General features: G+C 44.7%; 2 protein-coding genes and 1 pseudogene across 6 annotated transcripts in view; all 3 read right to left on the reverse strand.

Annotated features, from left to right (window-relative positions):
* LOC144133183 (THAP domain-containing protein 1-like) overlaps positions 1 to 16,340 on the reverse strand; it is a 57,410-nt gene extending 41,070 nt beyond the window's left edge. For 2 of the 5 annotated variants that reach the window (XM_077666074.1, XM_077666073.1), the window contains exons 1-3: positions 11,300 to 14,397; positions 11,131 to 11,211; positions 10,120 to 10,194 (exon numbers count right to left, since the gene is read on the reverse strand). In XM_077666074.1, the coding sequence (XP_077522200.1) occupies positions 10,120 to 10,194; positions 11,131 to 11,211; positions 11,300 to 11,530 (387 nt within the window). In that variant the 5' untranslated portion in view covers positions 11,531 to 14,397. Of the gene's footprint in view, positions 1 to 1,502; positions 7,047 to 10,119; positions 10,195 to 11,130; positions 11,212 to 11,299 lie in introns of those variants that run through there. The other 3 variants (XM_077666072.1, XM_077666071.1, XM_077666069.1) reach the window with 3 other exon arrangements.
* LOC144133180 (phospholipase A1-like) overlaps positions 1 to 21,700 on the reverse strand; it is a 129,303-nt gene that overhangs the window by 68,472 nt on the left and 39,131 nt on the right. The gene's annotated exons all lie outside the window — the stretch shown is intronic.
* LOC144133179 (uncharacterized) lies at positions 14,437 to 16,286 on the reverse strand (annotated as a pseudogene).

The raw sequence follows: 21,700 nt of genomic DNA on the forward strand, positions 1-21,700 counted from the left end.
CTTTAAAGCAGTTCTGCGACGTTTGTGGGAGTCATGGATGTCAGACGGGGACCACAGCTTCACAAAAACAGGTCGCATGAGACGCGCGACATTTGGAGAAGTCGCCAAATGGGTCTCTGACGCCTGGGACTCAGTTTCAGCAAAGACTGTTGTAGCTGGTTTCAAAAAGGCAAGATTGATTCCGTTCGCGAGTGGTGAAGATGGCGAAGTAGACACCAGCAAGTCGGAAGATGACAGTGATGCGCCTGCGGAACTGCCACCTGAAGTCGCAGAGTTATTTGTTAGCGACTCGGAGGAAGAAGGCTTCGACGGTTTTCTCTAAGTGCAGTTAAAAGTAAGTGTGTTGGTCGAGCGAGTGGATAACTGTATCCGTCATACCCTTATCTTGTGCGTCCGGCGCTCGTAGTCTTCGGCGGCTCAAATGAGTGCACGCTATTTTCAAAGTACTTACATTATGAGGGTTTTATTCAGGCGCTAGCTACCATGCATATAAAGAGCAGTTCGCACCGTTAGGAGTCAGCAACTACCGCCCGGCCTCTGGTATGCCCAGCAGCGAGCGCATGCATAGTGACACCAGTGACCGCGACTTGTGTTTGGCCATACAGTGCTGCTGTTACGTCGTGTCGCGGGGTACACCAGTTAATTGCACGAACCGCTCTTTATACGCATCGTAGCAAGCGCCGGACAAAATCCTCGTAATGTACTTCGAAAATAGCGTGCACTCTTTTGAGCCGACGACGACGAGTGCCGGACGCACAAGATAAGGGTATGACGGATGCAGCTTTCCATTCGCGCATTTTATTTAATTTTGACTGCGCCTTTACATACCATCCGTATGCATTGAAATAAACATTCTTGAAAAGTACTGTCTAGTTTTTAGATCGTATATCAGCTGCCACAATTTTGGCCGCGATTTGCGTGGTCCGCGGAACGAATTTTCTACTGAGTGAACAGGTGCGTCTTATACAACGGTGTGACTTATATATGGTTTTTCTTGGATAAACAGCCGTTTGGATGGGGATGCGACGTATACACCGGAAAATACGGTACTTTTCGAATAATTAGACCGATTGGGAATTCCAAATGGTTCCAGTTGGTCTGCCAATGGGTTCCAGCTGGAACTGGGTAAACCAGTTGGTTTACAAATCCCAACTGGGCATTCCAATTGGTTCCCACAATCCCAAATGGTTTTGCAACCTCCAATGGAGAATACAACTGGTTCCTACAATCCCAAATGGTTTCGATGATTCCAATTGGTTTTGCAGATTTCAGTTTACAAGATCTGAAATGGTGTCACCTTGCTCAAAAGCGGGGTCGCCTCTATGTGGATGATATTATTGATCAGCTCTGGGAAAGTGATCAGGGAGCTATGCCGGATGAGAGTGTTGTAAAAACGTTCTTATATAACTTTCTCAGAATATGCTTACCTGCTTGAAATTTTCACAAAAGCATCTGAAAATCAGTTTGTGTATAAAAGTTTTAATCACACCGAAAACAAAATAGCCTATGCAAGCACATAATTTATTTGAAAATGTGCAGCAATAAGATGACACAAGAAAAATGAAGCAATATAATACAAGCAAAAAAATATGTACAAAAATGAGACTAGAGCTTGCAATCTGTTCAAGAATGTGAGTGTCAACTCCTATAGACCAGAATCTTCAGCGTTCTGTGGGCGCCGCCATTTTTCTTGCGACGGTAGCGCCGCGGTGCGAGCGTTGGCTGTGGATTGCGGGCACCGCGAATCGTTGCATTGGCGGAAGCAGGAACGGTAGCAATGGCTTGTTCTCCAGGCGGTCCATTGACGCTTAAAATAGGTGTTTTTTTCTTTTCACTATGGTATTGTGTACGCATGACAAACGCTGTAGAACACGCATCGGGACGGTAGTAAAGTTTTGCGGTAGCGCGACAGCAATGATGCCGGCGAATTTTGTATGCATTGCAATGGTTTTTGCGCGTCACAAAATGAAATGTTTTATTAGAGTACGCGTCCTGGCAAGTTCCCAGTCAGCATGATACAGCTGCATACCAAAGCTTTTGCCGCGACACGGCACTGTATCGGCGCACCTTATTTTGATTTGCTTCAAGTAAATGTCTACCTGCTTATCGCTTAAAGGTACCGGTTTTTAGATACCTTTCTCATGTTCCTTAGGTGCCCCTTGCGGATCGGATGAAACTGGTAACGCTATGAAGGTTGTTTTTTTTTCTTTGTTTATCGCCTTTGGAAGCTTGCCTTATCGCCTTGTTGGCTGCGCGAGACGTGAACAGAGCGCGCTCCTGTTAGGAATTAAGGATCGGATCGAGCTAAGAATGTCGCCGTGTTCATTTGTATTTTTCGTTTACCTACTTCGGAAGCTTGTCTTACTGTTTTGTTGGCTGGGCGAGACCTGAGCAGGGCGCGCGTCTGCTTATTGTCCGAGATGCTTCTCTGTACTTTAAGCACCTTGTCAAAAAAGTTGGCTGCTAAATTGAGTGCAGCCGAGAGCGAAAGTCATTCTCCACCCGATGACCGTGCAGTGTACTACTAGCCGCTATCGCGCCACCATCCTTTTAATGTCTGTTTGCGGGCTCATGCTCGGCCAATAAGCAGTTTGTCGTCAAAGCTTTGTTCTGCCTGCATGTTTCCATGTATGAAAATATTGCGATTAACTTTGCGCGTATTTTTTGTTTTGCTTCCTCACCATAGGCGACCGGGTTCTGCCGCATCCTCTTTCCATCTCGGCCAACGAATGGAAAGAAGACATGAAGCTCTGGCCTTCCCTGCAAGAAAACCACATAACGTATTACCTGCTAAAAACAAAAGCTTGCGATCTGGAAGATGTCCAAGCCATCAAGAGTTTAGACTCGTACAACTTTGTAATTAGCGGAAAAGTGGGTCAGCTCCTCATTTACCAAGCTGACAGAGACTTGTTTTATTAAAGGGACAGTCTCACCCTCACAATCTGATTCTGACCGACCGCACCAAGCATGGGTTTGCATGTCAAGCGATTGCCGCATTTTATCCAGGTCCTGCTCCTGCAAAGTCGGATTGACTGCCGTGTGCAGCCACGTTGGTGAGTACAGTTATCGGCAGTCTTAATGCGTCAGCGTTACAGCAGACGTTCGAAGGAAAAGCAGTGCGTGTTGTCATAGCACGGAAATTTGAGCTAGTTGGTTCATGTGTTGTCACTAGTTCAGAATTGGTCGAGAGGGTTGTCACATCACTAGTTGAGCAGCTGTGGAATGATAGTCACAATTTAACTGAACATTAGTCACTATGAGGCCATAACATGACTGAAATATAATGTAAATTAATTACGCTGAAAAGAAAATTCGGCTAATAATTGGGAATCGAGCCCATGACCCATGGGTTGAGTCAGACACTTTACTCCTATGCCATTGCAGCACGTATGTCCAACGGTTAAAGGGGACATCGTGTGTCTTGTGGTGTCTAGTAGGACTACTGATGTGTGGTAATGAGTGTATTTAGAGGTACTAATTAAGAAGGTACCAAATGACCATTAAATCTATTGCATTAGACATAGCCTTAAGGTGCAGCTTAAATGTCCCCTTAATTTTTGCACCGCCTTCTGTTCCTAGAGGTTGCTTAAACTACTTGTCCTATAGCTGCAGCTTGTTGTGTCAACCATAATATTTTATTGTACCTTAGGCACCCTTGAGTCTAGTGATGTGATCTAAGTGAACTGTAATCATTTATAACCTGCATGTGTTGCATGCAACCTCTCGGCTACCTCGGCTAACGGCACTTAACCATCATCATGCATTCCTGTTGCAGCTATGTTTCCATTTATTATCAATACCTTCTCCATAAAGCTATTTTGTTGGAAATTGACTCCTAGCTGCACAAAATGTCTGAGTAACATGCTATGCACATTTATATTTTTTTGCATGTATAAACAAGCTGCGTGGCCTGTACCTTCATGAAAAACTATGCTGGCTGTATATCTGCACCTTTTACGTGAAAAAGAAAAGAAGGTTGTGTAGAAGTGTGTGAGACTTATTATGGACTCATCATTATTTTTTGTCCCTTATGTGCCCTGGGTAGGGCATTACATAAGGGGGAAGCAAGAAAGTATGTTCATGGTCATATTTTGATGCAATTAAAAGCAAACAGTTTAATTTAACAAAATGAGCTGAGTGATATTAACTGCCTTAATGTGAAGTCACATTCATGGATGATACATTCAGGAATTGAGAATGCTATTCATCTATAGTCAAAGCTAAGAATGATTTATTGAATGCATTTGTCGAGCCAGATATACGCTGCACGCACAGAGAACTGAAAAGCCGAGGCGATGTTCATACGGGTAGAACTAGGAGGAAGGTTCTAAAGCGAGGGCGGTTATAATACCGATTATGAATTAAGCCCATCCGTGATTTCTCTGATGAGCTAATGAGTCGAGGCCAGTGCAAAATTTTATGGCACTAAGGCTAAGCCGTGCATCACATGCTGAGCAAATGTAATGAGCAGCCCGATCCTGGATGCTTTGCAAGTAATTCAATTAGGTAATGCTGATGAGAGCTCCATGTTATGCAGCCAAATTGAAGTTTGGTCTAATGTATTCCTCATAGGCGAGTTTTTGGATGTAACTGGGAGACAAAGAAAGTGAACGTCTAATGAAGCCAAGTTTTCCAGGTGTACGTGTCAGCCGCGAGTTTTGTGATATGTCCAGACCAGTTCAGTTTGTTCGTGATAACACCACCTAGATATGTGCATGATTAAATGCGTGAAATAATGATGGTGTTTAAAGAGTATGAATAATTTAGGGAGGAATGCTTTCGGCACACTTGCATACCTTTGCATTTGGACACATTCAGTTTCTTCAGCCAGGTGGCACAGCAGTTTTCTGTTATATTGAGGTCTTTCTGCAGGAGTGACTGGTCTGACGTAGTAGTAATGCGATGGTACAGTACACAATCATCAGCAAAGAGGTGAATTGTGGATGAAATGCCTGCAGGGAGGTCATTGATGAAAACTAAAAATAATAGTGATCCAAGAGCAGAGCCTTGTGGTACACCTGAAATAACGTTGGAGGTTCGGAGTGGTGGTTCCTAATTGCAGTAAACTGAGCATGGTCTGAGAGGAGGAAATGCATTGCAATATTGCGGGATCTAGGAATAGACAAGAGTTTAGCAGTCAGCCTGTTGTTGTGCATGTTTTGGTTTCTACTTGAATTTCTTTGTATTGCATCTTCTCTTCTGTAAGTATACTTCATAAATGTCTGTTCACTGTAAAGTAATTTAATGTATTTGAAGTTATAGTGAGTGCATTTTATAATAGACAGCAGTATTTCACATTGTTTTAGCGTAGTGTTTACATTTCCCTTTTCTTTTTAAGTGTTGCACACTTATTGTCGTGCCTTCCTTCGATTGAATGCAATTGTATAGCCGTATCCTGTACTACCTGTGTTTCCTGCCTGACATCCAAGCTTGAAGTATGTAATAAATAATCACGTCCACATCCAATAAAGGTTTCCTCTTCACCGCCACTCAACCAGTGATCCTCGTGTTTGTTCTCCGAGCTCTGACCTGGGTCTGACCACTATAGAGTCACTTTCACATGCAGTAGCATTATCCATTGTAGCCACTGGTTGCTTTCAATTTTTTCTATCGGCTTTTTTTTTCATGTAACAAGGTGCGGTCCTCTGGAAGGTGAAATTTGCCAGCCGAAACTGCCTGACTGGACAGAGCTGCACTGACAAGAGTGCCATGTGGAATCAGGGCACGAAGAGAAATGTTAAGCCATCCCAAATAGATAGCATGGATTTTAAGATGCGAAAAGAATGCAAAGACATGGAGCATAAAAGGCAGAAGGTTAATACAAAACATTATGAGACCCATGAGCAATATGTGAGAGAGATGCAGCAGTCTGTAATAGCACCCCTTCTTGAGATAAAAGGGAGCCTTCTGCATCAGACTGTTGCCGCAAAAGTGTCGCCCATTGTGCATGCCAAAAATATGTTAGGGAATGCAGCCCCTGAGCTCACTCATGGTCGACATGATGATGCCGACCTATTGGCGTGCAACACCTGCTCAATTTTTTATAGTAAATGGGTATGTATTAAAGAGCAAATCAGGCTAAGGCTTATGGAGCTCACATGCCAGCAGACTGGGAAGCATATTAGAAATTAAATGCCCGCATGTAGATAACTGTCTGCAGCTTGCAGACTCCAACAAGTACGATGTCAAGAAGGACTCGAATGGAGTCTACTACCTTGATAGGAAAGGAAAAAATGGATACTACTACCAGGTGCAGTTTATGTTCTGCACAGAGCGTACACACTGCTACTTCTATGTGTGGTCAGCCATGAACTCTATTTTAGTTGAAGTTCCCTATGATGCAGATTTTGTTTGCCTTCATATTTCAAGGCTGTCAGAATTCTATTTCAGGCATTATTTGCCAAGGCTTGTTGATGCTCTTCACAGCAACAGCTTAGACATATCTGAATACAGGGCTATCACTACACCAGCAGAACAGACTGAACAATAAACACTGAATGACTGAGTTTTACTTTTTGTGTTTTGAGTTTTTTTTATCACTGCTTGAGATGTTGATGCAAGGAAATATCACTGCAGCAAGCGGTGCATATCTATGTACAAAGTCCTGCAAATATGACCTCTAGCACTCATGTGGGTGTGCTTGAGGTCACAAAAACAAAGTTCTAGAACATTTCTCAAACACTTCAAAGACTAAACAACACGGTGTGTAACCAAGAGGTACAAACACAAAATTTTTAACACAAAGTAGCGAATGATTTCTTTCATGGGTGCAAGATGTCTTCTAGTAAGGTTCACTAACAGGCGTTGAGTGGAACATACGATTTTGCATGGTCTGATAAGCCGTTCGGCCTTTCCACTCGTATCCAGTGACGTCAAGGTGCACTTGCCCAATTACTGTGACGTTACCAAACTATGTGGTAGTTCACAGGGGCTACCAGTGCTTGCTGAAGACACCGACGTCATCAGGAATGTAGTAGTAGTACAGGTTGGCCAGTCGACTTGAACGTCAAGGTGCAGTTCAGTGCTGGCACTGACAAAGACGGAAGCTGCAGGTACAAAAGTGTTTATAATTATCAGCTATCTGCACAAGAGTTTTGAGCTCCTTTTCACCATTACTAGGCCCATATGCGTCTTTCAAGGCAAAAAAACTGACACTCGAAAACTTTGTGTCTGTACACCTTCAACATGCTGTAATGAAGTGCAATAAAATGGTGCACAATAGTCAAACACTCCATCCAGTCTTCTTTCACAGCATCAGAAATGTCTAGTGTGCCCTCCTGCTTGTCACGGAGTAATGGTGCCTTGGATGTGGCCTGTTTCATTCTCACTGTCATTTTCGTTCTCTTCCTCTTCGCCTTTTGGATCTGCTATTACAGTTAAACCTCGATGTAACGAACTTCAGTGTAACGAAATCCTCGATGTAACGAAGTATTTGTTTCTATAACTTCGCTTCCATAGAACACAATGTATTTTCAACCTCTGTATAACGAAGTAGTTCTGGCGCACTTTCAACGTAACAAAATTTTGTTGCTGGCTTGAGATGAACCAAAATAATTTAATAAAAGTATACTGCGAAGTTTAGTGGTTGAAAAGTGTGCGCGCACTAACCTGCACCCCTAAAAACGGCCGCGGCGCAGCTGTACATGGCTGGCAATCGCGATGATGATGACAAGGTGCCGTTTGCCGCGCCATCTGGGGTAGCACGGGTGACACTACCGAACGTTGTGTCGAGTAAGTCCGCTAGAGGACACTAGCATCGACACATTCAGTCGCGCAGTTTTCTCGCCCACGCAGTCTAGGCCTTGCCACCGAAGCGTGCACGGCAAGTTTTCTGACAGTTTTGTGCTGCTGAAGTGTACGCGTCGATGTGTCTCGCGCTGTGTTTTTGTGCGCGCGCCTGACATCTCGGAAAGAATGAGTGGGAAACGCAAAGTCCTAGCTCTTGAAGAAAAGGCGAATGTGCTCAAAACCGTGGAAAATGGCGAAAAGAAGAAGGATGTCGCCGTCCGGTTCGGCCTACCGCAGAGCACCCTTTCGACGATTCTGAAAGCGAAAGACTCTATCCTCGAATCCCTGAAGAACGGAACAAACGCTCAACGAAAAAGGTTGAAGGTTCCCACTTTCGAAGATGTGGATAAGGCGGTCTTTGCATGGTTTGTGTCGGTTAGGGAACAGAACATTCCCATATGCAGCGCATTACTTCAAGAAAAGGCGAGGAATTTTGCCTGTCTGTTCGGCCACGACGATTTTCAGGCCAGCAGCGAGTGGCTGCACCGCTTCAAAGCCCGTCATGCTATCGTGGGCAAAATCTTAAGTGGTGAATCAACATCAGCTGACACGACAGGATCGGCTTCTTGGGTCGACACAGAAGTGCCGAAGATCTTGGCGCACTATGATCCAGCCGACGTCTACAACGCCGACGAAACGGCGTTGTTCTATCAGATGCTGCCGTGTCGTACGTTGGCATTAAAAGGTGAAAAGTGTCACGGTGGGAAACATAGCAAACTGCGCATCTCGGTCTTGCTTTGTGCCAACATGGATGGCAGCGACAAGCGTGTGCCGCTCGTGATAGGGCGCAGCAAGAAGCCGCGGTGCTTCAGCAATTCGCGCCAGCTGGAAATACAGTACGCATCCAACCAAAAAGCATGGATGACGCGTGATATTTTCCGTGGCTGGCTGCAAGCCTTCGACGCGGACATGAAAACCGCTGGACGCAAAGTGTGCGTCATCTTGGATAACTGCTCCGCACACCACATTGAAGATTTAGAACTGTCGCAAGTTGAGGTGAAGTTTCTGCCGCCGAACTGCACGTCACTAATTCAGCCCCTGGACCAGGGCATAATAAACAGCGTAAAGTGTGCATATCGCCGGCGGCTAATTGACAAGCTGCTGCTTGACCTCCGACTAGAACGCCCCACTAAAGTAGACTTGTTTCAGGCCCTTGAGATGTTGTCCACGTCCTGGAACTCCACCTCAAAGGAGATTTTTGAAAATTGCTTCCGCAAAGCGGGCTTCAAGACAGCTGAAGCAGCTAGTTCTGAAGCGGACTTGCCCGCGCTGGAAGAAGAGGCGCTTGATGAGAGGTGGCATCGTCTTCGCAGCGACGGTGCCATCCCGGAAGGAGTCGAGCTGGATAACTATCTTTTTGGAGACTCCTGTGTCCTCGCGACGGAGAAGGTGACGGAGGAAACGATCGTGAACGACGTGTTGGGAAACTCTCAAGATGACAGCGAAGGCGAAGCCGACGATGAGTGCGACATCCCAACCACTCGCGAAGTGGCCGACGCGATCGACGTGCTCAGGCGGTTTGCTAGCGCAGAAGAAGACCAAGATGCCATCCAGTCACTCTGGGTCTACGAACGACGTGTGACGCCTTTGTTGATGAAGAAAAAAGCGCAGAAAAAGATAAGTCTATTTTCACCATTAATAAAGCATTTTGCCGTGCGTGCACCGCACTCACAACACGTTTTGGAAGTTCCTTTGCATGCTGGGAGGCGAATTTCGGCGTAACGAAATTTCAATTTAACGAAGTAAAGTGCCGATTTTTCCGACTTTGTTATATCGAGGTTTAACTGTAGTGGCCCTTTCAGATTGCACAGCCTCGCACAAACTAGCACAATGCTGTTCATCAACTTCTTGTGATGAATAGGCAATGAATACTTGAGAATTCTGTAAACTTTAATACGATTAATTGCACGTTCAACGTGAATTCTCAGGTGCGAGATGCGTCTTGATGTAGTTGCTTCTCTTTCAGTAAACTGAAGCCTGCCTTTTGAGAAAGCCGGCGTGTTGAGGTTCACTCTCTTTTCCTTCATGGAAGTACTCAGACTAAAACCTCTGTCAGCATGATTACGTGCCCTTCAGACAAGTTGTCAACAAAGCCAGAGTCTTCAACAATGAACTTATCTGATGCTCGTCCACCATATGTGCCAGATACAAACATTATGAATGTTGTGTGGCCTGCACATAAAAATAATACAAAGCATCGAAGGAAATTTCAGACATATAACGCGTTCATGCTATGCAAATTACGATTCATTTCTACCCCATTTAGGTGAGTTGATTGTTTGAGTGAGACAGCTCGACTACTTGGATGAAGACAAAGCAGAGACATATTACCTGGCTATCCATTATTTGCACCGATGCAGCCTTTGGCTGGAGGGTTCTCAGGATTGGCCTCCTTCCACGTGTCACCTATGTAAACGCACAGAGGGGGTATGGTCCATGTGAACTGCGAAGCTCGAGAACATGCTAACAATCCGGCATTTCTCCTATTTTCTCAGTATCCCACGTGCACATTCTTGAATTTTTAGATGTGGCTTGTTAATTGCAACCACGCGTTTTGAACCACAGCATGTCGGTAACTTTTCTAAATTACATCACAAAAAGCCGCCGCGGTGGCTCAGTGGTTATGGTGCTCGGCTGCTGGCCCGAAAGATGCGGGTTCGATCCCGGCCGCAGCGGTCCAATTTTGATGGAAGCAAAATTCTAGAGGCCCGTGTGCTTTGCGATGTCAGAGCAGATTAAAGAACCCCAGGTGGTTGAAATTTCCGGAGACCTTCAACACGGCATCCCTCATAGCCTGAGTCGCTTTGGGACGTTAAACCCCCATAAACCAAACTAAACGACAATTACAGCACACTAAAACAAGCTTTGAAAAGTCTGTGTGTGTGTTGTGTCTGTGGCGCAGCGCAAGTAGTACGTTCTTGTCACTGGACGAAACGCTATGCACGAATCTCGAATGCGTCAATGTCAGTGTTTGTCGCGCCCATCCCCAAGTAATCGCTGACGTTAATAGCGAGTTTACAGCGCACCCGGTATCTGTTTGACGCAGCTTATCGCTGCGTTCTGGCTCCGTAACGCGCATGCCTGTAATGGGTTGATAACGCCAATTGGCATATAGTTCAACGGTAAGACGGCTATCGGCAGCCTTGAGGTAGCAGTTAATGCCTAGCTCATTACGACCACTACTTCCAGCACACGGTACGAGGCGTTCTTGCGCACAGCAAGTTCGGTTGCGTGTAAAAGCAAGGCGTGAACACGCATCTCGCGTAAGAGCGCTTAGTATTCATCACGATTTCGAAACAGCCACTTCCACCTCATGAAAGCAGATGTGCACGACGTACTCACCTTTTTCGCGTAGCCAAGCTTAAGCATTGGGCACGGATTTAGGGCGGTAGGTTTTCCGTCAATAAAATGAACGGAACAGACCTGTAATAAACGAAAAAACGTGCAACGGCATCAGTGGCGCGGTGTCTCTCAGCAGAATGTTCACTGTCATAAGTGGAATAACACTTACACGTGCAAGTTTGCTTGGCTTGAAGTTCTTGCGGTTCAGGGCGATTTCCCATTCCCTACACTTCTCAGGCGCAGCTGGAAATCTGTGCAACGAGTACACGCCGCACATACACACACGCCTCTTGCACAGATGTTCGGCGCAGTTTTCATCCATCACAAGCTTGCGTTTACGTTGGTTGTTCTTGCAGCCAACGATGGCGCAGTGCCGCCCCGACGAGTAGTTCTTGTACATCTTAGCTACTCACCCAAACCACTCAATAATGACACAACTAAACGCCACGCATAAACAAACACGAACATTCGCCGGCACCGCAACGCTCATCCCGCAGTCCACGCCGAGAAGCGGCGCCTGGTGTCGAGAGTAGGAGCGCGTCCGCAGTCTGCGTGCGAGGCTAAAAGAATCTGGTCTATAAATGCATGCACTGAAGGGAGTGGTCATTACACAATCCAAAGCAGAAATGCAAAGAGACTGCCATGGTAGCTCAGTGACTAGGCACCTGGATGCATGGCGTATCCTTACCAAGCCATCGAGTAGCCAAGATGAGCTTCCTCATTTTTATTTCATTCCCAGCCGCGACAGTCAAACGGTTTGATGGAGACCAAATACAAAGGATCAGAGCGCTGTGCATTGTGAGTGCACTCTAAAGCACCCCAGGAGGTCGAATATTCGCAGTTTCCTTCCAGTACTGCATCCGTCCAAGGAAATTTATACCGTACATAGCACATTACAACATCTATAAGTGCACAAAATGAGAAATAATTTCATTTTAGAACTGTGATGGACCTATGTAAAATGGCATTGCAGAGCAACTCATCTGATGCAGCCATACAACTGCCTCTGCCGAGTGGATTTGGAGTGAAATAGTTGGCAGCTCAGTGGTTAAGACGCTCGACTATTGACCAGAGTATGAGTGTTCAGTCTCGACTATTTCGATGAAGCTGAAAGACAATGCACCCGTGTGCTGTGCGATGTCAGCACACAGTAAACATCCCCATGTGGCTTAAATCCAACCGGAACCCCTCCACTACTGCACCTCTCACACTCAGCTGCTTTGGAACATTAAAGCCCCACAAAACTAAGGCAACTCCGCTCGGATGCTGACCTGAAAGACGCAGGTTCAATCCCGGCTGTGGCGGTCGAATTTCTATGGGGGCGAAATTCTAGAGGCCCGTGTGCTGTGCAACGTCAGTGAACATTAAAGAACCCCAGGCGGTCGAAATTTCTGGAGCCCTTCACTATGGCGTCCCTCATAGCCTAGGTGAGTTGCTTTGGGACGTTAAACCCCCATAAACCATGAACCAAAACTAAAGCAAGTCAACTGTGGCAGCCAATGGCAGGGAGGTCAACCAATAAGATTAGCAGTTTGTAAGGATAAGGTGGTTGCAACTGGCATAGAACCAGGTAACTGAAAGTGATGGGCAAGTAGGACGTTAAACCCCCATAAGCCATGGACCAAAACTACCAAAACTAAGTCAACTGTGGCAGCCAATAGCAGGGAGGTCAACCAATAAGATTAGCAGTTTGTAAGGATAAGGTGGTTGCAACTGGCATAGAACCAGGCAACTGAAAGTGAACGGGGAAGTAGGACGTTAAACCCCCATAAACCATGGACCAAAACTAAGGCAAGTCAACTGTGGCAGCCAATGCCAAGGAGGTCAACCAATAAGATTAGCAGTTTGTAAGGATAAGGTGGTTGCAACTGGCATAGAACCAGGTAACTGAATGTGAATGGGGAAGTCCTTTACCGGGCCACAGATAGGGGTGTTTGAGCTTGGCTTTAAAATGCTTGCACTATGTAGAGTACAGGCCACCAAGCGACCATGCCGAGTACGAGACCTCAAAAGCGAGCGGGAAATTTACAATACACTTTTAAAAATTCCCGCCTTTGCACCTCGCGGTGACACGCGGTGCCGGGCTTTCGTTCGAGAACCTGGCATACGATGTCACATGGTGCAAGTGACGTCAGCAGCCGGGGGTTATCATTGGTTCCCAGTGCCAAATTCTTTCAGACGTCAAGCACCACCGCAGCCACTCTGTGTGTGTTACAGCCAGCGGAGGTAGGGGCAGGGAAGAGTGGGTGAGGCCGGTGGAGGAGCACTGTCATTTTGGCATGCGAGACTAGAGGGAAAGGCACGAAGACATGGAAGTTCAAACTTTGTCTATATATAACTCAGCTTCCGCAAAACACATTAAAATAATTCTTGCTGGAGGATAATTATGAAGCGGTGCCTTTTAACATCCCAGGTGTATCGCAACTTTATTGAGAGCCCCTTTCTAGGTCCGTGTAACACAATGGGCAGAGGTGGACTGGCAAAGAATAAAATGCGTGAAACACCGGCTATTCTCTACAATTGAGTTCACAAGGTATCTGCACAAAAACAAGAGCCCTAGCTCCACTACATTACCTCAGGGCCAGAGTTGCTTTGGAACAGTAAACACCATGATTTTTAATTTTGCCAATACTGATATCACGGAGACTGTTTTTTTTTCGGAAAATATGTACCAACTAGCCTGCAAGTGTTCTCGAACATAAAAGAACAATTGAATCAGACAAAACTGTGATTGTATTACTCTCTGCGTGTCTTTGTGTGACCTCAATACCGTTAACTCTGATGTTACAGGTATTGTTGCATCACGGACACGTGAAGTAAGAAAAAAAATAGAATTGTGATTATTTGACAAGCACAGGCAAATGGCATGTGGTGATTCATGTATATTAATGTCCGACATCCCATCGGCCATGCTATGCTGAATACGCCGGTTCTAGTCCAATCACTGAGGAGCATTGGACTCTATCAATACTTGAGGGAGGCTACCTAGGACCACCCGAGTGCCGGCTCTCTTGACCCGTCACGGTGGCTCAGTGGTAATAGTGCTCGGCTGCTGACCAGAAAGACGCTGGTTTGATCGCGGCCGCGGTAGTTACATTTCGTTGAAGGCGAAATACTAGAGGCCCGTGTTCTGTGCGATGTCAGTGTACGTTAAAAAATCCCCGGTGGTCTCAATATCTACACTTCCAGAGCCCCCTACTACGGCATCTCTTATAGCCTGAGTTGCTTTCAGACAATAAACATAATAAACCAACCAACCAACCATTATAAAGTAAACACAAAAGTTAAAATCAAGTGCTACCCCACTTAGAGATTCAAAGACCTCGGAACTGCTGAAACATATGTACTACCCAGGTCAACGAAGACACAAGTTTTTTCAATCTGTGTGATCGGCGACAATGTCAGCACACTTTCATGCCTTACAACTCTTAGCACATGACGCGAAATTAATGCACCGAACTTTTCAGGTATGCACTTCAGCAGCTGAATGACAGCAAATGTGCTTTCCCTACAGCAGAGAATATTCCTAAGGATGCCATACGATCCATTTGAAAGAAGAACAACTGAATTATTAGTTCTCCTTCCCACAGCATAATTTGAGCTGGTAAAAATGCAGCCATTTCTATACATTCTTGCATACTGCACAGGACTTTCAGGCAGCATATGGATGTTTCTTACTTCACACTGCGGCTGCAAGAATGGTGTGCCCTTCCCAAAGAATCGCGCCTCACCGGGAATAGCAACACTATTTAGTGTCCTGGAGCCCGAACCTAGAGTGGCACTATAGGATGCAACTGTAATAGAAGTTGTTGCCTCACTGAGCTTGTTAACCAAGCCATCCACTTGCAGGACTCTGCATACTTGTTGTGGGATGCCATTGGCAGCTTTGACTGCTTGCTTTAAGGTCCCATTACCAGACTCAAATGGGAAGGCTGAATGAGCCCACAGTGGCCCCCAATGGCGCACACTTTTTGTCAGGTGAAGGAGTTGGTGCATATTAAAGGTCATGCACTCCTTACGATAAAAATGTTGTGCATAACCATGGAAGATCACTAGGTATACTTCAGCAACGTTTAGGTCTGAGGAGGAAATTTTTTTTCTTGCACCAAGATTTGTATAGCCTCTACAAGATGTGCCCAGTAGTCTAAGTATTTTTTTTCCAATATGCCTTCAAGAACTGGTAAACTATAAAAAAGAATCCAATTTTCCCATTCTTTAGCCTTCCACCACCTTCTTTCAAGTGTTGGCCTAGGAAACCTTCTCACTTCTTTTGGAGGTGCTACTGACTGAATCTTTTTATCGAGTTGTTGCTCTAAGCCTATATAATATGCATGAGCTGAGGGCTGAAGCCATAACTCTAAAAACTGTTTCCCCACCCCTAACAAAACACAATGCATGTAGTCAGGAACAAAGCTCCAGACTATATGAAAATGTTCCAGGTTAATGAGTGGGGAAACACTTTTTACTCCATTTACAAGCTTATTTTGAACGGCAGCCTCCATGTCATTGATCATCTGCTCCTCAGTCCGATCTTTGCACTCATTAACAACTGGATATTTCGTTGCCTTTCCAACTCTCTCGCCTCTCTGGAGACACCAGTTACAACCGAAATATCCATTGAACTGGGTTACTCCCTGCATTGGTGCTCTTGCCACACCGTCAACTGAACAGCAAATGCAGAAAGCATGAAACACTTCTGCATGACCTTTGTAGTTAAGTAAAAAGCCGTTCATGGAAAGACTGTTCATTTCTTGCACAAAAATATTTTGAAACATTTCCATGCACGGCTTATCCTTGCCAAACCATAGAGCAGCCAAGATGAGTTTCTTCATTCTTTCTGCTGCAGGAACCTCATTTACGATCAGCTGAATAGGCCAGATTGAAGTATTGCTTGATTTAAATAGAGGAGTACCGTCAGCATTTAGTGTAAAGCTGATCCTATGGCCAGCATCACAAGTAGCAGCAACAAAGTCATGGTACATAGCTCCATCACAAATGTCAGACAGCTCATCAGTGCACGGCAGAGGCTGCGTGAGATCAAGAAACTCGCATCCTGCTAAGACCTTTTGCAGCTGAGGAACAACGTCTAACATTACAAAAAAAGGTTCTTTAACCTTTCTTGTTAAAGCAGTATAGACATCTAATTTTGGTGGCATGTTTTCTTATCTACAGTGATGTGGAACACACTGCTCTGCATCAATCGCGACGTTGTACTTGCCTACAGCCACTAAATAATTTAGAATTGAAATTTTCTGTCAGGCTGTTTTGGTTTTAAGTGTCAACAGCTGAACGATGGCTGTGACTCAAAGTGTGGTTATATGTCATGTGAGGCATGGAAAAACTGGAATATAATCACTGCCTCATCATCTTATTTCACTACAGTGCAGAAGCCAGCCTTCCTCAAGAACTGGAATGACAACGAATGAGGAGGCAGCGATTATTTTGCAGTTTTTTCATGTCTCACGGGACCTGTAACCACACTCTGATGCCACAGTCACCGCTTAGCTGTTGAAACTGAAACAGCGTAAGAAAGAAATTCGGTTATAAATTATGTAGCGAAATTCATTTATAATAATGCCTTATGCATTATTACAAAAAAAAATGCATTCAATAGTTAGGTGTCTATACTCCTTCAATAAGCTGCTGCATCTGTTGCACATATTTTTCACCTCTCTACAGCTCCTGTCTACCCGAAAGAATTCGTAACGCCGCCAAGGCCACAACAGCACTCCACTGCAAGCACTTCTGGTGCTGTTCAAGCATGCTTAAAAAGCCCTGCTTCCCCGCCGCCGAGTACCTTGGACCACTCAGTTGCCCAGGAAGAAGATCCCTTATCAGATAAGGTATGGGGACTTCAGCTAATATCTCACTTGGCAGCCTTATTATTCTTAGCTTCCTGACAAGACACACTGTCTAGATTTACAGTTTGCTGCAATTATGAACATGAATTTTACATTTCAGCACCATTTGGCAACGAGCAAAAGCATTTAAATTGTTCTGCTTTTCTTATTGTGTTTTGTCTTGCACTGCCAATATCATAGCTTGTCACAGAGGGCAAGCAGGTTCCTATATATTTCATTTTACTGGTTCGCTTTGCAGTTTGACATTAAGTTAGGGTAAAAAAATGGCATTTCTGATGTCTTGCCTATGTGATGTCTCATTGTTAAGATTAGTGCATGTCTCTGTAATTGCTGTTTCTTTGTGAAGGGAAAAAAATTAGGACGACGCTTAGGCTAAATTTGCATTAAGAGTAGACATGTTAGCGCCTTCTCCTCATTAAGCTAAGCTTTTAGGGGTATTGGTGCAATAGAGTTCTGCATGCAGAAATGAACCCCGCTTCTTTCACCATTAACGAGCGCCAGCAGCTGCACAGGGCCACCGCCCATGGAGCTGCTGGTATTTTTCGCGATCTGTTTGGAGCGATACTAGGTCACGGCAACGGTGGCGCGAGAATGGAACGAGCTGTATACATCATCGCATAAAAAATATCAGTGCAGCAAGATGGTTAGTGTTGGCCATATCAAGCTCTTCCCCATAAGCTTTTATTAGTGTGTCCCATAAACTAGCACTATTATTTGTTGTACGCCTGCAGTAAGGCGAGATCGCAGTCCACAAAGGGCAAGGTACCACTGGGAATCTACAAATTTTTGCTTTTTTTCCCCACCTTGCTTCTGTGTACGAATGATGCAGTCATCTTTTACTTCTTAGTTTTCTTCAGATTGATCTTGGAAATGGACTTCTGATAAAGCGGACCACATGGAAAACAATAGAAGGCCGCACAAAAGATTCACTTTTTGTTAAAGACCTCCTTGTGACAGTTTGGTACCCTGCAGTCCTATTGTCCAAGTCTCTTGAAGGTATCAAGCTTCTTTGCATTCATTATTTATATACTAGGCGGTTTTGTCATGCATAAATGTTAAATATTGCAATATGTTCCCAGGGAAACATTGCCCCCGTCACCCTGGCCGCCAAAGAAAGGAACCACTGACTCCATGGAAGGTGGCCGTACTGAAAGGTACAGACGTCAACACAACAGCGATTTAACACATAACAGCAGTCACTAACACTTTGAATTGGGAACACAGGATTGCAGCATTAAGCTGTTAAGCAGGGTGTATATCTTCCTACTGTTTGGCCTGGTTTTCACTGAAAAAGGTTTCAGTGCCCATGTCCAGTACAGATTATACCAGTTCTAGCTATGCATGCAGAAAGTGTCAAGCAGTGGCGGTTTTAAGTAAGCTTTACAACGTTCAGTACCACTCTTCGCCGAGACCAACCACTACAGTGGCTCAGCAGTTTAAGCGCTTGGCTGTACTGATCAGCTGTACCCAAGTGCAGAGGTTCTCAATCTTTTGAACCTGTGGGAACGCTAACGACTTGCAAAAGAATGCTAAGGCACCTCATGAACCTGCAGTCGTTCCTGCATAACATGGGTGTATAAAGGGGCTTGTAGTGTACAGATGCTCTAAAAATGCCAGAGTTCCAATTAATAGTAACTATCTATACAATAGACGAGTGTATAACAAAATGCACTACCATTATATGGTTAAAATAAAGGGGGTAAAAAAAGTGGCAGGTGATGCATGCATGAATGAAGGTACGCAGGGAACACCAAAAAGCAGTTTGCAAAACTTCTGGGTTCTATGGAACCCTCTTTGAGAGCAACTGCCTTTCGATGTAGGTGAAAGGTTATGCTAGGGGATATCAGTGCATGTGAGAGAACCTCAGGCTGCCCAGAATAATCTGGAGCCCTCTATGGTTTCTTTCATAGCCAGTGTGCTACTGTAGGTCACGAATATTCTGCTGATACCATTTCAGTGTGACAGTGTAGTTGGGTTCTCATATTTGCATTCATAATGACCAGACCTGTAGGCATATCTTGTTATGAAATGAAAATATCAAAGTACTGATTGGCATTACAAGTTACAAATATTTGTGGACCTGTAGGCATATCTTGTTATGAAATGAAAATATCAAAGTACTGATTGGCATTACAAGTTACAAATATTTGTGGATGGTGGTGTGGTGTGTGCATTGAGACTTAAAACCCATTTTCACTGTTTTCGGTTCATAGATTGTTACAGAGAGCGCCTGCGTGCTCAGGGTTTTCCTGAAGGTCATCTTGAAAACGCTCTAAAGTCATTCAACAGGTTCATAAGCGAGAAAATCTCAGATATTGAGAAAACTGCCAAGCGGTATGTATGACAAGTTTTTGCAGAGTTGTAGCTGTATGCATTTTGCACATACCCTTTGGTATTTTTCTATTGTCTATTCGTTGTTTGTTCTGCGACGGTCGCTACGAATAGCCATTGCCCTTTCTGTGCTAAAACTATTGACGCCTGTTCTAACCGAATCGGTGTGTGCATTGGTGTGAAAACAGCTTTTATATGGCATCTTCTCATTTCTTTTACATTAAATTTTTTTATAGCATACATACATGCAAGGATGGCGTATAATTGCCGTAGTTTTATATGTTATAAATGATTGAGAATCCTTTGTTAAATCTGGGAGCCAATTTATTAATGGAATATATGTAAAAACTTATATTTCTCTTTTTTTAGGTCCCAGAACAAGGCCAATGAGTGAGCTGAAGCATGTTGTTATATTCTTCTCAATAAACTTTAACACTGTTGCTCTCTTTGTATTCCTTTAAGTAGTGCATGCTCACTTCACACCGCTGCACGTTCTTGCAGATTCACACAAGAACCAATTGGAGTACCTGGCTGCATTTTGAATACGCCATAATGATAGCTCCAATGGGACCTAATTGGTTTCAGAACTGGTCGCAGTAAAACAAACAGACCTGTTGATTTTCGAACACCATTGGAACCAATTGGCATTCCATACCAATTGGAACCAGTTGGTCTGCTCGCCAATAGGAACCAGTTGATTTTTGGACACCATTGAACCAACTGGTTCCAAATGATTTCTAGTCCCATTGGTTCCAACTGGTTCCAGTTGGTTTCTAGTCCAATTGGTTCCAATCGTGTCCAAAAACCAAATGGTTCCAATTGGTATTCCCAATGGTTTTTTTGACTGGGTCATGGGACGATCAACGTATACTCGTGCTTGATTATGGCCGTTCTTGATCACACGTGTCGTTGAGAAAGATCACAGTGTTGCAACATCAAGCACTATTTTCCTTGCAAAGAAACAATGTTTGAAGGACACAAAGACAGTTGGCAGGACAACATGTTCTTTTCCATAGAATATTGGTTGACAAAAGCGTTTGTAAGCTGATGTGTCTCGGTGGACTTTTAATAATGCTCCTGCAATTCCTGTAACGCCTGTTAATTTATATTAAAATTCATGTTGATTGCTTCGTTTTCTCTTTTAGATGTCGTTCACGATTGTTGAATTTGCTCACTCAGAAGAGGTGGAGGTTGTGCTGACATCGTAGATCGATGGCGATGTCTGCGTATGGCCCGGTGGGAAAGCAGACCGAATTAACCCTCTATTCACGACTGTTGCCCACAGGCTACACACCAGAAAATATTTTTTTTCTGGTTCCGTTTTGGTTTTGGACGCTTTTGTTTTACTCCAAACTCCACCCCATCTTACTACCACATGGGCATGTAGCGCAATCTGACGTATAATAAAGAAATTGAAGAAGAGGAAAAAGAAGTTTGGCGCGGAAATCTCTGCACAGCAGTCGCCTACACGACTTCAGACTCTGACCGTCAATTTCCTGGTAAGCGCTCGTTTTTTTCTCCGTGGCTTTTCGCACTTGTTTAGAAGAATGCCTCAGTTTGCTCTTTTTCAAATTACATCTATGGCTCTGCTAATTTGCGCCCGTAAGGGCACGTCTCGTGTTTGTTGCCGATAGGCAACACCCGGCACTATGCTGCGTTTTTCGTCCCGTTGAGTGTACAGTGTGCCTTTTTTGTGTTTGTCTGCTAAACTGCCTAGGCGGATAACGTACGTGCTGCACGGCCTCATGCAGGACACACGGATGGATCCCAACATATTTTATGGAAAAATAGCCGCAAAGGCGCCCCCAGAATACAGTGATGACTCTGATCTGGAGTCGAGAACCAGAGAATGCTCCTTCAGCCCGGGCATGTAAGCATTCATTTTGTTGCCACAGCCGGAATTACGCAAACATTCAATTCGAGGCACAAATGAAGTAGCGTCCGTTGCCGAAGGAAGAGGTGCGATGTAGAGTAGGGAGGGGGGGGGGGGGGGGGGGGGGGGGCTCGACCACAAGGGCGCATTTGGCTCGGTGCTCCCGCGTGTAGCCGCCGACTCCTGTCACGACAGACAATACCATGCGTTCCCCATTTCCCTGCTTATATATATGAGACGCGCCTGGTAGCGTGTGGCGCACCGTTTATGCTGCGCAGTAGGAGTTTCTTTGTGCGTTTGCAACACCATCTTTACTTACGCATCTATCAAAACCGTAATTCTTCAGTTTGTGTTATTAGGACTGCCTTATTCACACGGGTACTTCATGTAATAATTTTTTATTACGTTTGCCTTTTGTTTTTCAGCATGTATATATCGCATCTGCTTTCTGTTTAATTTGCACAGCTCTTTCAGCTGACTGTCAAGATGAAGGCATCTCTAGAAC

The sequence above is a fragment of the Amblyomma americanum genome, chromosome 5 (genome assembly GCF_052857255.1).
Source record: "Amblyomma americanum isolate KBUSLIRL-KWMA chromosome 5, ASM5285725v1, whole genome shotgun sequence".
NCBI classification, from domain to species: Eukaryota; Metazoa; Arthropoda; class Arachnida; order Ixodida; family Ixodidae; genus Amblyomma; species Amblyomma americanum.